This window comes from Ochotona princeps, chromosome 13 (assembly GCF_030435755.1).
Source record: "Ochotona princeps isolate mOchPri1 chromosome 13, mOchPri1.hap1, whole genome shotgun sequence".
Taxonomy (NCBI): domain Eukaryota; kingdom Metazoa; phylum Chordata; class Mammalia; order Lagomorpha; family Ochotonidae; genus Ochotona; species Ochotona princeps.
In genome coordinates, this window is record NC_080844.1 from 47,298,970 (window position 1) to 47,312,976 (window position 14,007).

The following is a 14,007-nucleotide window of genomic DNA, read 5'->3' on the forward strand; positions in this document are numbered from 1 at the left end:
GTGTCCCAATGCATTGGGCCGTCCTCAACTGCTTTCCCAGGCCACAAGCAGGGAGCTGGATGGGAAGTGGAGCTGCCGGGATTAGAACCTGCGCCCATATGGGATCCCGGGGCTTTCAAGGCCAAGACCTTAGCCGCTAGGCCATGCCGCCGGGCCCCCCCAGGGTGAATTTTGTCCCATTATTCTCCAAGGATCTAAGGGGTTGCTGCTATGATTAAGGTTTCTTGTTGTCAACATTGTCCTATATGCAGTTCAACTAAACGTGACGTTATCTATAAGACCAGGGGGAAGGTTGTCATAATTTACAAGCAAGTCCTGATTGAGGGAGGGGCAGTTTGTGGCTGCCACACGTTCCTCTTCCCACAACTATTGATTTGAAGGGAGCTCAAGCTGTATAGGAGTCTGGGATGGTATTGCGGGGCCCTCACTGGGTATTGGAGACAGGGACGATGAAGAATCCACTGGCAACGTGAATGTGGGAGGCTGGGAGCGCTGGTGACCATGTCCGGACAAGTGAAGGGCTGCAGGGGAATCCAGGTCTAGCTGCGGTGCTGTGCTCCGGTCAGGCGCCGCCAGGGAAAGAAGGCGCGGGAAAGCCCGAGTTTTCCCGCCACGCCAAGGGCGTGACCCCTGACGTAAAGGCTCCGCCTTCACACTAACTCCACCCTTCCCGACATGGAGGCGCGCATGGGACCGGAAGGAATTGCAAATTGACCCGGCCTCTGAGGGGCGGGACGGCGCCGTGAGGCTCGCCCCTTCCGCTGTGCGCTCGCGCGGCGTCGTGACGTCACAGCCTGCTGCCGGCCACAGTCGGGTTCCTGGTTCAAGCTGCGTCGCTGGCGGTGGTGACGCGCACGGCTTGGAGGATGGCGGACACCGGCTTGCGCCGCGTGGTTCCCAGCGACCTGTATCCCCTCGTGCTCGGTTTTCTGCGGGATAACCAGCTCTCAGAGGTGGCCAACAAGTTCGCCAAAGCGACAGGCGCTGTGAGTCTTGGGCTTGGGACCCGCGGGCCAGGGTGGGGTGACCACGAGGGTCCGGGCCCTGACACGCTGGGGTTATCCGAACGAGCAAATCTGGAGGGGGAGGGGGTCCAGCAGTCCGGTATCGGCGAGGCTTTTGTGCCGATTGGTCGGCAGTGACCGGAGGCAGCCCGTGGCCGCGGAGGGTCTTCTCCCGGCAGAGCGGCAGCGGCGTGGAGCCCTCGTGGTCTGCGTCACGTGGCGCCCTGACCCACCGAGGGCTTTGAGATTTTTCTTGGCTGAGGCAGCGCAGGGTTTAACCTTAGCTGCAATCGAACTTTCCTGACGCAGATAAATAAAATTGCCTTAGAAACAAAACCGGGAATTTCTATTGCTTAAAGGAAGGTATTGGGACAAGTTGGATTCTGCTTTTGGTGACACCGATTGTGATGTACGTCGCTCACCCAGCAGATAGCAGTGGCTAGGAGATACAGTCCAGGGGACCGAACTGTTACTTTTGGAGATGAAGCCTTTGCCACTTGGAAGATGTAGGACCCAGGTAGCTTGATATAATCTCACTGTGTCTGTTTCTGAAGGAACAGATGTTGCTGCTTGTTTTATGGGAGTTTAACGAATTTCAGTACAATAAAACGGAGGAGTGTTTTGCATGAATGGGTAGTGGCCAAATCCTTACCTTGGCATGCATCAGGATCTCATATGGGCGCCAATTTATGTCCTGGCTGCTGCGCTTCCCATCCAGCTCCCTGCTTGTGGCCTGGGAAAACAGTCGAAGATGGCCCAGGAGCTTGGGACCCTGCACCTGCATGGGAGACCTGTAAGAAGCTCCTGGCTCCTGGCTTTTGGATCGGTTCAGCTCAGTTCTGGCTGCTGCAGCTACTTGGGGAATGAATGAGTGGATGGAAGATCTTTGTCTCTCCTCTCTGTAATCTGAGTTTCCAATAAAAGTAAATAAATTAAAAAAAAAAAAAAGAAAGCCATTATTCCTCGTCAGGGCAGGTTAGTATGCTGTGAGATGTGAGAGTAAGATGAGAAGGAACGGACAGAGTTCTGCATCTCAGGAAGCGCATGCTTCAGGAGGCAGGCGTGGTGCGACTGGAAAGCTGGGCTGCTGCGTTGTAGCAGGATGCAGTGGAGCAGCCCTCCATGGGTTCGCACTGCTTGCTTCTTCCTGGAGCTGCTGGGAGGCGACTGGGCGGCGGGGGGAGACTGGGGCCGGAGTGTCCCTACAGTGAATAGAGTTAGGATTCTTGGGATTTATATGACAAAAGCTCGTCTTTGTGGAGCCCTTCCTAAGGCCTAGATGCTAAGCCCTGGTGTGCCTTGTCGCTTTTCTTCTCAATGAAATGTAGATTATCATCTTCATTTTGTAGAAAGAAAAAGTCTCAGATGAATGTGCTCAAGGTCACACAGTGATAACAGGCAGAGGGAACTGTACTCGTGGAGTGTCATGTTTTGCTTGCTTTCTTTAGTCAGTTAATCTGTGTTGGGATAATTGATAGCTAAGCACAATTGTGCGTAGTAGGCATATAGCATGTAATGGTCTGGAGATGTTTCCAGAAATTTGGTATCGTAATTCACGTTGCACTGAGCACTTCTGTTCATGATTGTGCCCTCACTTCAGACTAAAATTAAATTCTTAGCTAGCTGGTAAAGAAGTGACTTTTTTGTTTGATAGATCTTCCCCGCAGAAGGCAACGCTTTTTAAAATCAGATTGTTTACAGCTAAATAGAAAGTTATTGGTAGACTTGACAATCAATCAATAAATCTGACCCTTGCAGCAGGAGAATTTCACAGGGATTTTTTTTTTTTTTTTTTTTTTTAAGATGTACTTATTAATTGAAAAGTCAGTTCAACAGAGAGAAAGATCTTCCATCTGCTGGTTCACTCCCTAAGTGGCTGCAATGGCTGGAGCTGAGCCAATCCAAAGCCAGGAACTTCTTCCAGGTTTCCTGTGTGGATGCAAGATCCTAAGGCTTTGGGCTGTCTTCTACTATTTTCCCTGGCCACAAGCAGGGAGCTGGAAGGCCAGTGGAGCATCTGGGACATGAACCGGCACTCATGGGATCTCGGCAGATGCAAGGCGAGGACCTTAACTACTAGGCTATCGCGCCAGGCCAGGGATTCTTTTTTGTAGAGAACCAGTTGACAGGGCTTTATCAAAGGCATATGACACTAGTACTCTAGAGATGGGCTTTAATGTGGCATTTAAGGAAAGTAATGCAAGATCTTATCTCCTGGAATAGCCAAAGTAGCATTTCCTCACCCAGTTCTCTCTTCTACAGACACAGCAGGATGCAAACGCCTCTTCACTCCTGGACATCTATAGCTTCTGGCTCAAGTAAGCCTGCCCTGTTCCATTTCAACTGCTTCTCTCCCCACCTCCTCATCTCTCTGGTGGCCTGAGTGTTCATTGGGTTTGAGAAGGTCCTGATCCCCCTGAAGTTAGCCTAATCTCACTCAGCAGGTCAGCCAAAGCCCCAAAGCGGAAGTTACAGGCCAACGGACCAGTCACCAAGAAGGCTAAGAAAAAGACTGCATCCAGTGACAGCAGCAAGGACAGCAGCGAGGAAGAGGGAAAAGGTCTCGAACCTCCAGCTAAAAAGGCTGGTAAGGCTGGGTAGATAGCTTTAGGAAAATAAGTTGCAGCCTGCCGGTGCTAACAAGGTGGCTAGTTTTTTATTGGGACCTATTTTGCTCAGCTGTACTTGCCAAGCGGACCAGTTTGCCCCAGCATCCCGTAAAGGCTGCGGCCCAAGCCTCCGAGAGCAGCAGCAGTGAAGAGTCTAGTGATGAGGAAGAGGAGGAGGACAAAAAGAAAAAACCTATTCAGGTTTGCAACTTGAAAAAACATTGGGGTTTGTCCTTCAGCTTACAAATAAGGGTTGTGGTGGTTTTCACAGTCGATGATTATAAAGAACAAGTGAGGTGTGGGGTACAGAAAGAGATATGAAGTTGGATTCCAAATTTCCTTTTTGTGCTTCCTATACTCTGTCCTACTTTGATTTCCCTCATTCCTATTATCCTATCTATTATTATCCTATCTATTATTCCTATCTATCATAGATAGATGTCTATAAAATAAACAGGCTGCAGATGCTGTTTGAGTACATGGAGGCTCCCGATGATATCCTCTTGTATGTGTTCTAACAGAAAGTAGTCAAGCCCCAGGCTAAAGCAACTCCTCAGAAGGCTAAAAGCTCGGATTCAGATTCTGACTCAAGCTCGGAGGATGAGGCACCTAAGAAGCAGCAGCCAAAAACAACACCTGTGGCAGCAAAGGCTCAGGCCAAAGCCACGGCCGCACTCAAACCAGGTACTGTGTGGCTCTGAGGAGGTTAGGCTGGGGACTACGTCAAGATTGCTCACAAAGAGCAGGGGTGAAATTATATTGGTCATGTCTTTTCCCCCGCCTCTTTTTAAAGCTTTTTTTCCCCTTCTTTTTAAAGATTTATTTTTATTAGAAAGTCAGATATACAGAGAGGAGGGGAGACAGAGGAAGATCTTCCGTCTAAGGAGTAATTGACTCCCCTGAGGCCACAGTGGTCAGAGCTGCACCAATCCGGAGCCTCTTCTGGGTCTCCCATACAGGTCCCAAGGCTTTGGGCTGTCTGCTGCTTTCCCAGGCCACAAGCAGGGAGCTGGATGGGAAGCGGGGCTGTCGGGATTAGAATTGGTATCCATATGAGATCCCGGTGTGTTCACGGTGAGGACGTTATCTGCTAGGCTACTGTACTGGGTCTGCTTCTTTCGGATCTCCGACGTGGGTGCAGGGTCCCAAGGCTCTAGGCTGTCGTCTGCTGCTTTCCCAGCCCACAAACGGAGCTGGAGTGAAATTGGAGCAGCTAGGACACGAACCAGCACCCATGAGGGATGCCAGTGCATGCAAGGTGAGGATTTAGCCACTAGGCTCTTGTGCTGAGCCCTTGGGAACATATCTTTTAGATGTATTCTGAAGCCAGTCTTGTGTAACTGGTTAAGCTGCTGCTTGCAATGGTAGCATTTTTTTTTTTAATTTTTTTTTTTTTGTTTTAATTGGAAAGTCAGATATACAGAGAGGAGGAGAGACAGAGAGGAAGATCTTCCGTCCGATGATTCACTCCCCAAGTGAGCCGCAACGGCCGGTGTTGCGCCAATCCGAAGCTGGGAACCAGGAACCTCCGGGTCTTCCACCGGGTGCAGGATCCCAAAGCTTTGGGCCGTCCTCGACTGCTTTCCCAGGCCACAAGCAGGGAGCTGGATGGGAAGTGGAGCTGCCGGGATTAGAACCAGCGCCCATATGGGATCCCGGCGCGTTCAAGGCGAGGACTTTAGCCGCTAGGCCACGCCACCGGACCCAATGGCAGCATTTTATATTGGCTCCGCATGGTTCAAGTCTCAACTCCTCTACCTCAGTGCAGCTCCCTGCTTATGTGCCTGGGGAAAGCAGCAGAGATGGTCCAAGTCCTTGGAGCTTGCATTCAGTTGGGAGTCCTGGATGGAGTTAGACTCCCTGCTTTGGCCTGGTACGGCCTCAGCTGTTTGAGCCATTTGGGGAATAAGTAGATTAGAAGATTCTGTCTGTCTCTCTCTCTCTCTCTGCAGTTTTACTTTAAATGAATGTAAAGGATGTATCTCTCTCTCTCTTTTTTCCGTAAGGATGTATCTTAACATTGAGCCCCCAAAAGTCATCTTTTCACATGGTAGATCATGATAGTTATCTTCATAGCTGCTGAAAAGCTTATAAAGCTGGGGGACTCCTAAGTTTAGCACTGTTTTAAGTTTGTATTTGAGAAAAGGGGAGGGGTATATTTTGTATCCACAGGGTCACTCCCTAAAACTCCACAATAGATGGGCCAGGCTGTCAGCCAAGACCTTAGTCCAGGCCTTCAGTGTGCTTGAGCCAGCACAGTTGCCTCCTGGGGTGGGCATTAGTAGGAAACTGGAATTGGAGATGGATCTGGGACTGAACCAGTGCAGCTCAGTATGAAATGCAAGCATGTGTCACAGGGAAAATTTTATACATGAAATCTTTTGACTTGCTATTGTAGTCCTCGCTTACTTTTTCTCCTAGTTGCGCCAGCCCGAGCAACAGTAAAAGTGGCTAATGGCAAAGCGGCTAGCAGCAGCAGCAGCAGCAGCAGCAGCAGCAGTAGCAGCAGCAGTGATGACTCGGAGGAGGAGAAGGCTGTGGCCATTCCCAAAAAGGTACAGGCCCAAAATTCCTGTTGGGGGAAGAGTAGAGCAGGTATGCCCCTCCGTTCGCTGCCAGGCTTTTTCAATGTTTTCTTGCAGTCACTGATATTCTCTCTGTGACACAGGCTGTACCTAAAAAGCAGGTTGTGGCCAAGGCTCCAGTGAAAGCAGCAGCCACTCCTGCCCAGAAGAGCTCCAGCAGCGAGGATTCCTCCAGTGAGGAGGAGGAGGAAGAGCAAAAAAAACCCATGAAGAAAAAACCAGGTTAGTGGACGTGGCAGCCACAGTGAGTTTTTGGGACACAGACTTCCCCATAGAGCCGCTTAGTGTCTTCATAACTTGATTTCTGAGCTCAGGATCTGAGAAAGCTTCAGTCCGGTGTGCCTAAACTCAACATCGCCTCCAGCCTGTACTTGGAGAATGGGGTTCAAGCCCACATTCATGGGAATGAAGTGCTACATCCAGAAGGGGGCAATGTGTCAAGAGATTGGTGTTGCTTATTTTACTGTTTAAGTATTTATTCATTTGAAGAGTTAGAGAGCTTCTGTCCTCTGGTTCATTCCACTATATGCCTACAATGGCCAGAGCTGGGCCTTTCCAAAGCTAGGAAGAAAGCTTTCCCTGGTCTCCCACATGGGTGCAGGGTACAAGCGTTCAGTTATCTTCAGCTGCTTTCCCAGGCGCAGTAGCAGGGAGCCGGATTGGAAATAGAGCTGCTGGGTCTTGAACCAGAACTTACATGGGTTGCTGGGGTTGTAGGCATTGGGTTTACCCACTGTGCCACAGAACTGGCCCTTGTATACATGTTATAAAATCATTCTGGGGCTTACCGTGTGGCACTTGCATCCCATCCTGGGTGCCAGTTGTAATACCAACTGCTCCACTTCCAATCCAACTCTGCTTTTGCCTGGGAAAGTAGTGAAGGATGACCCAAAGCCTTGGAACCCTACGTCCATGTGGGAGACACAGAAGAAACTTGGTTCTTGGCTCTGAATTGGCTGAGCTCTGGTCATTGTGGCCATTTAGAGCATGAACCAGTAAATAGAAGACCTTCTCCATCTCTTCCTCTTCAGAAAATTTGCCCTTCAACTAAAGAGGTAACAGTCTTTTTTTTTTTTTTTTTTTTAAAAAAAAGGAAACAGATTTTTTTAAATCCCCACATTGTCCCTTTCAAACAGGTCCTTACAGTTCAGTGCCTCCGCCTTCTGCTCCCACACTTAAGAAGACCCCAGGCGCCCAGCCTCCCAAGAAGGGCGCAGAGCAGAAGCCACCTGAGGAAAGCAGTGAAGACAGCAGTGACGAGTCTGGTGGGTCAGGGGTGCAGCGCAAGGTGTGAGTGTGTGCATGCGCACACGGGATGGGGGCAGTGGGTGATGAGGAGAAAGAAGAGACAAGTTCACCATCACGGCACTGTTGCTGGCTGGAGTGAGGCAGGGCTTAGACTCTGGGGGTGTTGGTGTCCTTATGTTGTTCTGGTTAGGGTGATAACTCTGGACCCAGTATAATGGCCAGATTCTCCCCAGATTCTAGTTCTGAAGAAGAGAAGAAACCTGCAGTTAAGGCAGTTGTTCCTAAAGCAGCCCCTAAAGCAGGACTGGTGAAGAAGGCCGCCGAAAGCTCTTCGGACAGCTCAGGTAGGGCCTCGGGTGGCCCTCAGCCGGTGGGACAAACTCCCCAGGGCCCAGAGCTGTCTCCAGGCTCTCTGGATCTGCTTTGGGAGCTGACTTCTTTCCGTCCTTCCCGTTTGTGCAGACTCAGACAGCTCTGAGGATGAAGCTCCTGCCAAGCCAGCTAGTACCACCAAGAATAAACCAGCTGGTGCTACTCCCAAGCAGCCTGCGGCTAAGCCAGCTGCCACTCCCAAGCAGCCTGCGAGTGGTGGCCCGAAGCTTCTGACCAGAAAGGCTGATAGCAGCTCCAGTGAAGAGGAGAGCAGCTCCAGTGAGGAAGAGGAGCAGGAAAAGGCAAAGAAGACTATAGCCACCCCTAAGGCCAAGGTCACAGCCAAAGCGGCTCCAGCTGTGCCAACCAAGCAGACTCCTCAGGCTGGTGGGGACAGCAGTTCTGATTCAGACAGCTCCAGCAGTGAGGAGGAGGAAGAAAAGACACCTAAAACCCCAGTTAAAAAGCCACAGAAGGCAGCCGGGAGTGCTGCCCCTCCCAAGCCGGCCCCGGTAAAGCCTGTGAAGGCTGAGAGCTGCAGCAGCTCCTCTGATGACTCCAGTGAGGAGGAGGAGGAGGACAAGAAGCCCAAGGGCAAGGCTACTGCAAAGCCGCAAGTTCCCAAGGCCAATGGGACCTCTGCCCTGACGCCTGTCCAGAATGGGAAAGCGAGCAGGGACAGTGAGGAGGAAGAGGAGGAAAAGAAAAAGGCAGCAGTGGCTGATTCTAAGCCAGGTCTGTGTTTGAAGGCCCTGCCCTCTGGGAGGACAGCATGGGGAGACCTCCTTCCCCAGTCCTGTCCCATGCTCTCCCACCCCCACCTTCAGCAGCTTCTGTTTCAAAACACAACCCCTCCCCCCCACCCCCGCGGAAGCAGAACCATTTTCCTGAGTGGTGCTTTTGATTTTGTAGGTTCAGGAAAGAAGCGGAAGCAGAATGAGGCTGCCAGTGAAGCAGAGACTCCACCAGCCAAGAAGGTTAAGGTCCAGACCCCCAACACATTTCCAAAAAGAAAGAAAGTGAGTTCTTTTATTTTCCTCTCAGAAGCCAGCCCTTCAAAAAGCAGGAAGGGAAATCTGAGATCACCTGGAAGCTTGGTCTGCCCAACACGTGGCTGCTCGGCAGCCATTCCACCTCGAATTTTCTTTTTTTTTTTTTTTTTTTTAAGATTTATTCACTTTATTACAGCCAGATATACACAGAGGAGGAGAGACAGGAAGATCTTCCATCCGATGATTCACTCCCCAAGTGAGCCGCAACGGGCCGGTGCTGCGCCGATCTGATGCTGGGAACCAGGAACCTCTTCCGGGTCTCCCACGTGGGTGCAGGGTCCCAATGCATTGGGCTGTCCTCAACTGCTTTCCCAGGCCACAAGCAGGGAGCTGGATGGGAAGTGGAGCTGCCGGGATTAGAACCGGCGCCCATATGGGATCCCGGGGCTTTCAAGGCGAGGACTTTAGCCGCTAGGCCACGCCGCCGGGCCCTCCACCTTGAATTTTCAACTTCAATCTTCCCTAGGGAGAAAAACGGGCATCATCTCCGTTCCGAAGGGTCCGGGAGGAAGAAATTGAAGTAGATGCGCGAGTGGCGGACAACTCCTTTGATGCCAAGGTGAGAGGTGTTTGCTGTTCCTCGGGGATCAAGGGTTGACAAAACGGTAGCTTTCAGTTCAGGTTGGTGGGAGGCTCTGTTCAAGTTTCCTTGAGCGAGCAGTAGAACACGGCAGTCCCTGGATTTTTACTTCTGTGTGTTGAGCACCTCTCTGCTTCACCAGCGAGGTGCAGTTGGAGACTGGGGGGAGCGAGCCAATCAGGTTCTGAAGTTCACCAAAGGCAAATCCTTCCGGCACGAGAAAACCAAGAAGAAGCGTGGCAGCTACCGAGGAGGCTCCATTTCCGTCCAGGTCAACTCCGTTAAGTTTGACAGTGAGTGACCCTGGTGATGATTGGAAACTGCCCACTTTCTCCAGTGGACTTGGGAACCTTCAACTCTATTAGAGGGGAGGGTCTTGGTGAGGACAGAAGTTTCAGCTGCAACATAACATATCCTGTGTTCCTAGTTTGTACAGATTTTTTGAGTGTTGGGTAGCAGGGACGAGGTAAGGGAAATGTTATTTTTTAAAAATCTTTTTTAGTTGTCACCCCTGTTCTTCCTGTTTTGTGGAAGTCCTCATATGAGAAGTTTGTATGTTTTATATTAAATCATTTCCAGTTGATTATTGTGATTTTCAGAGGTGGGTTCCTACAGATAAAATCTTAACCATTGCCGAAGATACAGTAAAAGGTCACATGAATTTTTATAGTTGGGGGAGAATTCTGCCAGTGAGTATGCCCGTGTTTTATCTGTCCTTTCCTCAAAGACCTGCTGCTGGCACTAGGGAATGTTTAACATGTCCCTGTATCTGTTAAGCATGTACTGTGAAGTCAGCCTTCATTTGTTGGGTCTGCGCCTGAGGTTTTCAGCCAGCATGAACCTGTTCTTGGGATACAGTTTACTGTTTTGTTAAGAGCAGAATTCTCTTGTGAAATGAATGCTAGGAGTTAATCTGAATATTTTATTTTTTGTGTGATTTTATCACTATTGCATCTTGTTTGCAGCATAGTACATGTTTTGATTTTTAATTTGAAAGCAAAGTTTTCTACTTGTAACAAAGACAATTTTCTTATGACTTGATCCCTACCAGCACTGAGAGCAAAGCTGAGAACTACATCGTTTTTTACACTATTGAGAACAAAAAAATCTGAAAAATACATATCATTTTTAGGTATTTTTGTTTGGTGGCTGTTGTGACATGCAGAATTGGTTTCATTAATTGCTACGTGACTGGGAACCATTGATCAAGAAAATGGGGGGAAAACCTGTAAAGACCTCAGTCCACCATGGGGAGTAGGTTACTTTTATTTAATTTATAGGAAACCTATGTATATGCTATATGTGAAGCTAGTTGTCTGATGAAACTTGAGTGGAATGGGCCTGTGAGACGATCCCAGTTGGTTCATGGGAGCATTTGTTCTGTCCCTTGAGAACCTTAGTTGTGGAAAAAAAAAAAAACATTAAACAGAATAGCTCCTGGCTGTAGTGGTGGTTGGTCAGGTTCTAGGAGTAGCCAGTGTTGGTGCTCAGCCAGAGCCAGAGCCAGAGACACAGAGAAAAGTCAGTGGACTTCCTGGAGGCTGGGCTAGCCCTGTGGTGGGCCGGACTTCCCAAGCTTTTGTGGATAAGGTGTAAGTCTTAAGAATAGTCTCCCCTTTGCATTCCATGTTCACCAAGTAGCCTGGTAGCAGCTGGTTTTCTGTGTAGCTGCCTCTGGGGAGAAAGTGTGGTGTTCATCTTGATATAGACATTTCAGTCTGCATGGTGGAAATTCTGTGTCTACAACAAAATAAACTGGATGGTTTATAATGTGTCTTGGAGTTTTATTGTGCTTCTAAACCCCTCCTACCTCCTGCCAAAACAGAACTTGGGTGCTACATCTCTAGTGTGGGGGACTAGACAGAGCTGTAAGTTTACCTGAGGGATTTCTTAGCAATACCTTGCTGGCCTTTCTTGGCCACACTTGAATCATAATGCCTTTTCCTGACTAAAATTTCCAGCCTTGTGTGTAATCTAGAGGGTTTCAAAATGGGCCAAGTACATCTCACAGTTGTTCCAAAAAAAGCCAAAAATCTGGTTAGCTTCTGATGTAGTTTACCAACTCCTAATGAAAATGGTTGATAGTAACAGCTGAAAATTAGTATCATTTGATGGGTGCTTTGTGTGTGTTTTTATAAATTTTATTTTTTTAATAATTACATAGTTGATCAGGGTTGGAAGGATTGAGGTTTAGGGAAAATTGGGTGAACTCATTGCTTCCAAATTTGCTATTCTTGTTCCTTGGGGGAGGGGGAGAGACAAAGGGGAAAACCACTCACGACTTTCCATACAACCCAGTACCCAGGGATGAGGAACCGCCACCTCATATCAACTTAGAGTCTCAATGTGTACATATTCCGACGGTTCTGTCCAAGTGGTTTGGATAGTTCTGAAATGCTGATTTCACTGACCCGAGGATGATGTCACCCTCCCAGTGTCCATTGGCTCCATTCACTGAGATTTTTGCTGTCATTGTTTGGGATAGTTGTCCAGTTTGTTTTGTTCTGCTACAGCACCGACTGTTCTGCTATATTTTTTACAGTAGGGTAGAGTCGGTGTCCACTACCCCACTTTTTTCATGAAGTGTGACATGTTTTTGCAGGTGAGGCTCACGAATGTTGGGTGCTTGAAAAAACTGCGTGGAATGGGCATTTGGCCCAGTGGGTTACATTCCTACCTCCAGTTCCTGACTGACTGCTGTCAGTGCAGACTGGAGGCAATGGTCATGACACAAGTTAACTGGGTCCCAGCTAGTTGGCAGACATCTTGGGGAGGAGCCTTCACTTAGGTCTATCTGCCTCTCAGTCTTCATATCCCACTGATAACAGAAGCTCATCCTCAGGCCTCTTAAATTAGATCTTGGTGTTCTTGGGGAATTCCAGGTTCTAGAATTTTTATTTATTTATTTTAGATTGTATTTATTTTTATTGCAAAGTCAGATATACAGAGAGGATGATCTTTCGTCCGTTAATTTCCCAAATGACCACAATGGCCACAGCCTTGCCAATTCTAAGTCAGGAGCCAGGAACTTCTTTCAGTTCTCCCACATGAGTGCAGAATTGTCCATTCTCGACTGCTTTCCCAAGCCACAAACGGAGCTGGACGGAAAGTGGAACTGCTGGGATTAGAACCGCAGCCCATATGGGACCCTGGTGTGTTCAAGGCGAGGACTTTAGTTGCTAGGCCACCACGCTGGGCTCTAGAATTTTTTGAAGTTACAAGTTATTCTTAAAAGCAACAGGTCCCGGGCATTGTGGCTAAAGTCCTCTGTCGCCATATGGACAGTTTGTATCCTGGCTTCTTCCTTCCTGTGGTATCGGAAAGCAGTGAAGGATGGCCCAAAGCCTTGGGACCCAAGAGCTTCTTATGGGTCTCCTATGTGGGTGCAGTGAGGAATTTAGAACCTAGAACCAGCACCTATATGGGATCCCAGCACGTAAAGGTAAGGACTTTAGCCACTAGGCTACCATGCTGAGTCCCCCCCATTTTTTTTTTTTTATGTTTGAGATTTATTTATTATTAGGAAGGCAGAATAGGTGCTTCTTCCAGGTCTCCCACATAGGTGCAGGGTCCCAAGGCATTGAGCTATCTTCTGATTCTCTCCCAGGCTACAAGTAGCGAGCTGGATGTGAAGTGGGGCGGCCGGGATTAGAACCATTGCCCAAGGGGATCCCAGTGTGTGTACAAGGCAAGGACTTTAGCTGCTAGGCCGCCATGCTGGGCTCAAGCTGAGAGACTTTGTAGGCTCCAGCAGGTGGATATTATTTAGATGGGTTTCCCAGCGTCTGTACCATTGGGCAGGGTAAGTCTTTGTTTTGGAGGACTGTCCTGTGTGCATTCCTGGCCTGTTATCCATTAAATGGTAAAGGCTTCCTCCTAGTTGTGACAACCAAAAACTGGTTGCAAAATGTTACAAAATACCCCCCGCAAAAAACCAAAAATACCCCAAATACCCCCTAGTTGAAAACCGCTAGGCAAACAACACAGAATCACACAATTTTTCTAAAGTTGGAAGACTGCAAGCTAATGAAACATTGAAACAAAAACCCATATTTTAAAAAATTTATTTTTATTGGAAAGGCAGATATACAGAGAAAAAGATTCAGAATGAAAGATCTTCTGTCCACTGGTTTACTCCCCAAGTGACAGCAATGTCTGGAGCTAAGCCTATCCAAAGCCAGAGCCAGGAGTTTCTTCTGGGTCTTGTGTGGGTGCAGGGTCCCAAGGCTATGGGTCATCCTTGACTTCTTTCCCAGGCCACAAGCAGGGAGCTGGAAGAGAAGTGAGGCAGCCAGGATATGAACTGGTGCTCATATGGGATCCCAGTGCATGTAAGGCAAGGATTTTAGCCACTAGATTGCCACACTGGGCCCAGAAAACCCAGATTTCTGTTTATATCTGAAAGTTAAGATTTATTGATGCAGTTGAAAAGAAGTTCTCCCATTCACTGGATCCTGCCACATGTGGCTGCAATGACTAACACTGGGCCAGTCAAAGCTGGGAGCCAGGAGCTTCTTCCACATCTCTCATAGGTGTCCCAGGTCCAGATGCTTGAGC

At 48.8% G+C, this 14,007-nt stretch overlaps 1 protein-coding gene across 2 annotated transcripts; it reads left to right on the top strand.

Moving 5' to 3' along the window:
• Positions 1–804: 804 nt before the first annotated feature.
• NOLC1 (nucleolar and coiled-body phosphoprotein 1) lies at positions 805–10,675 on the top strand. 2 transcript variants are annotated; one of them, XM_004579917.3, is made up of 13 exons: positions 805–986; positions 3,267–3,322; positions 3,446–3,591; positions 3,684–3,814; positions 4,135–4,297; positions 6,035–6,168; positions 6,282–6,420; positions 7,335–7,463; positions 7,680–7,790; positions 7,909–8,553; positions 8,731–8,837; positions 9,337–9,429; positions 9,593–10,675. In XM_004579917.3, exons 1-13 carry the CDS (start codon positions 867–869, stop codon positions 9,749–9,751), a joined length of 2,133 nt encoding a protein of 710 aa, XP_004579974.2. In that variant the 5' UTR covers positions 805–866; the 3' UTR covers positions 9,752–10,675. The 2 variants fall into 2 exon arrangements, with proteins under 2 accessions (XP_004579974.2, XP_004579975.2); XM_004579918.3 differs by having other exon boundaries at positions 3,449–3,591.
• The last annotated feature ends 3,332 nt before the right edge of the window (positions 10,676–14,007 follow it).

Coding starts and splice junctions, on each gene's coding strand:
- NOLC1 (XM_004579917.3), top strand. CDS start 867: ATGGCGGACACCGGCTTGCGCCGCGTGGTTCCCAGCGACCTGTATCCC. Junction 3,592..3,683: donor ACCTCCAGCTAAAAAGGCTG/GTAAGGCTGGGT, acceptor TATTTTGCTCAG/CTGTACTTGCCAAGCGGACC. Junction 6,169..6,281: donor CTGTGGCCATTCCCAAAAAG/GTACAGGCCCAA, acceptor TCTGTGACACAG/GCTGTACCTAAAAAGCAGGT.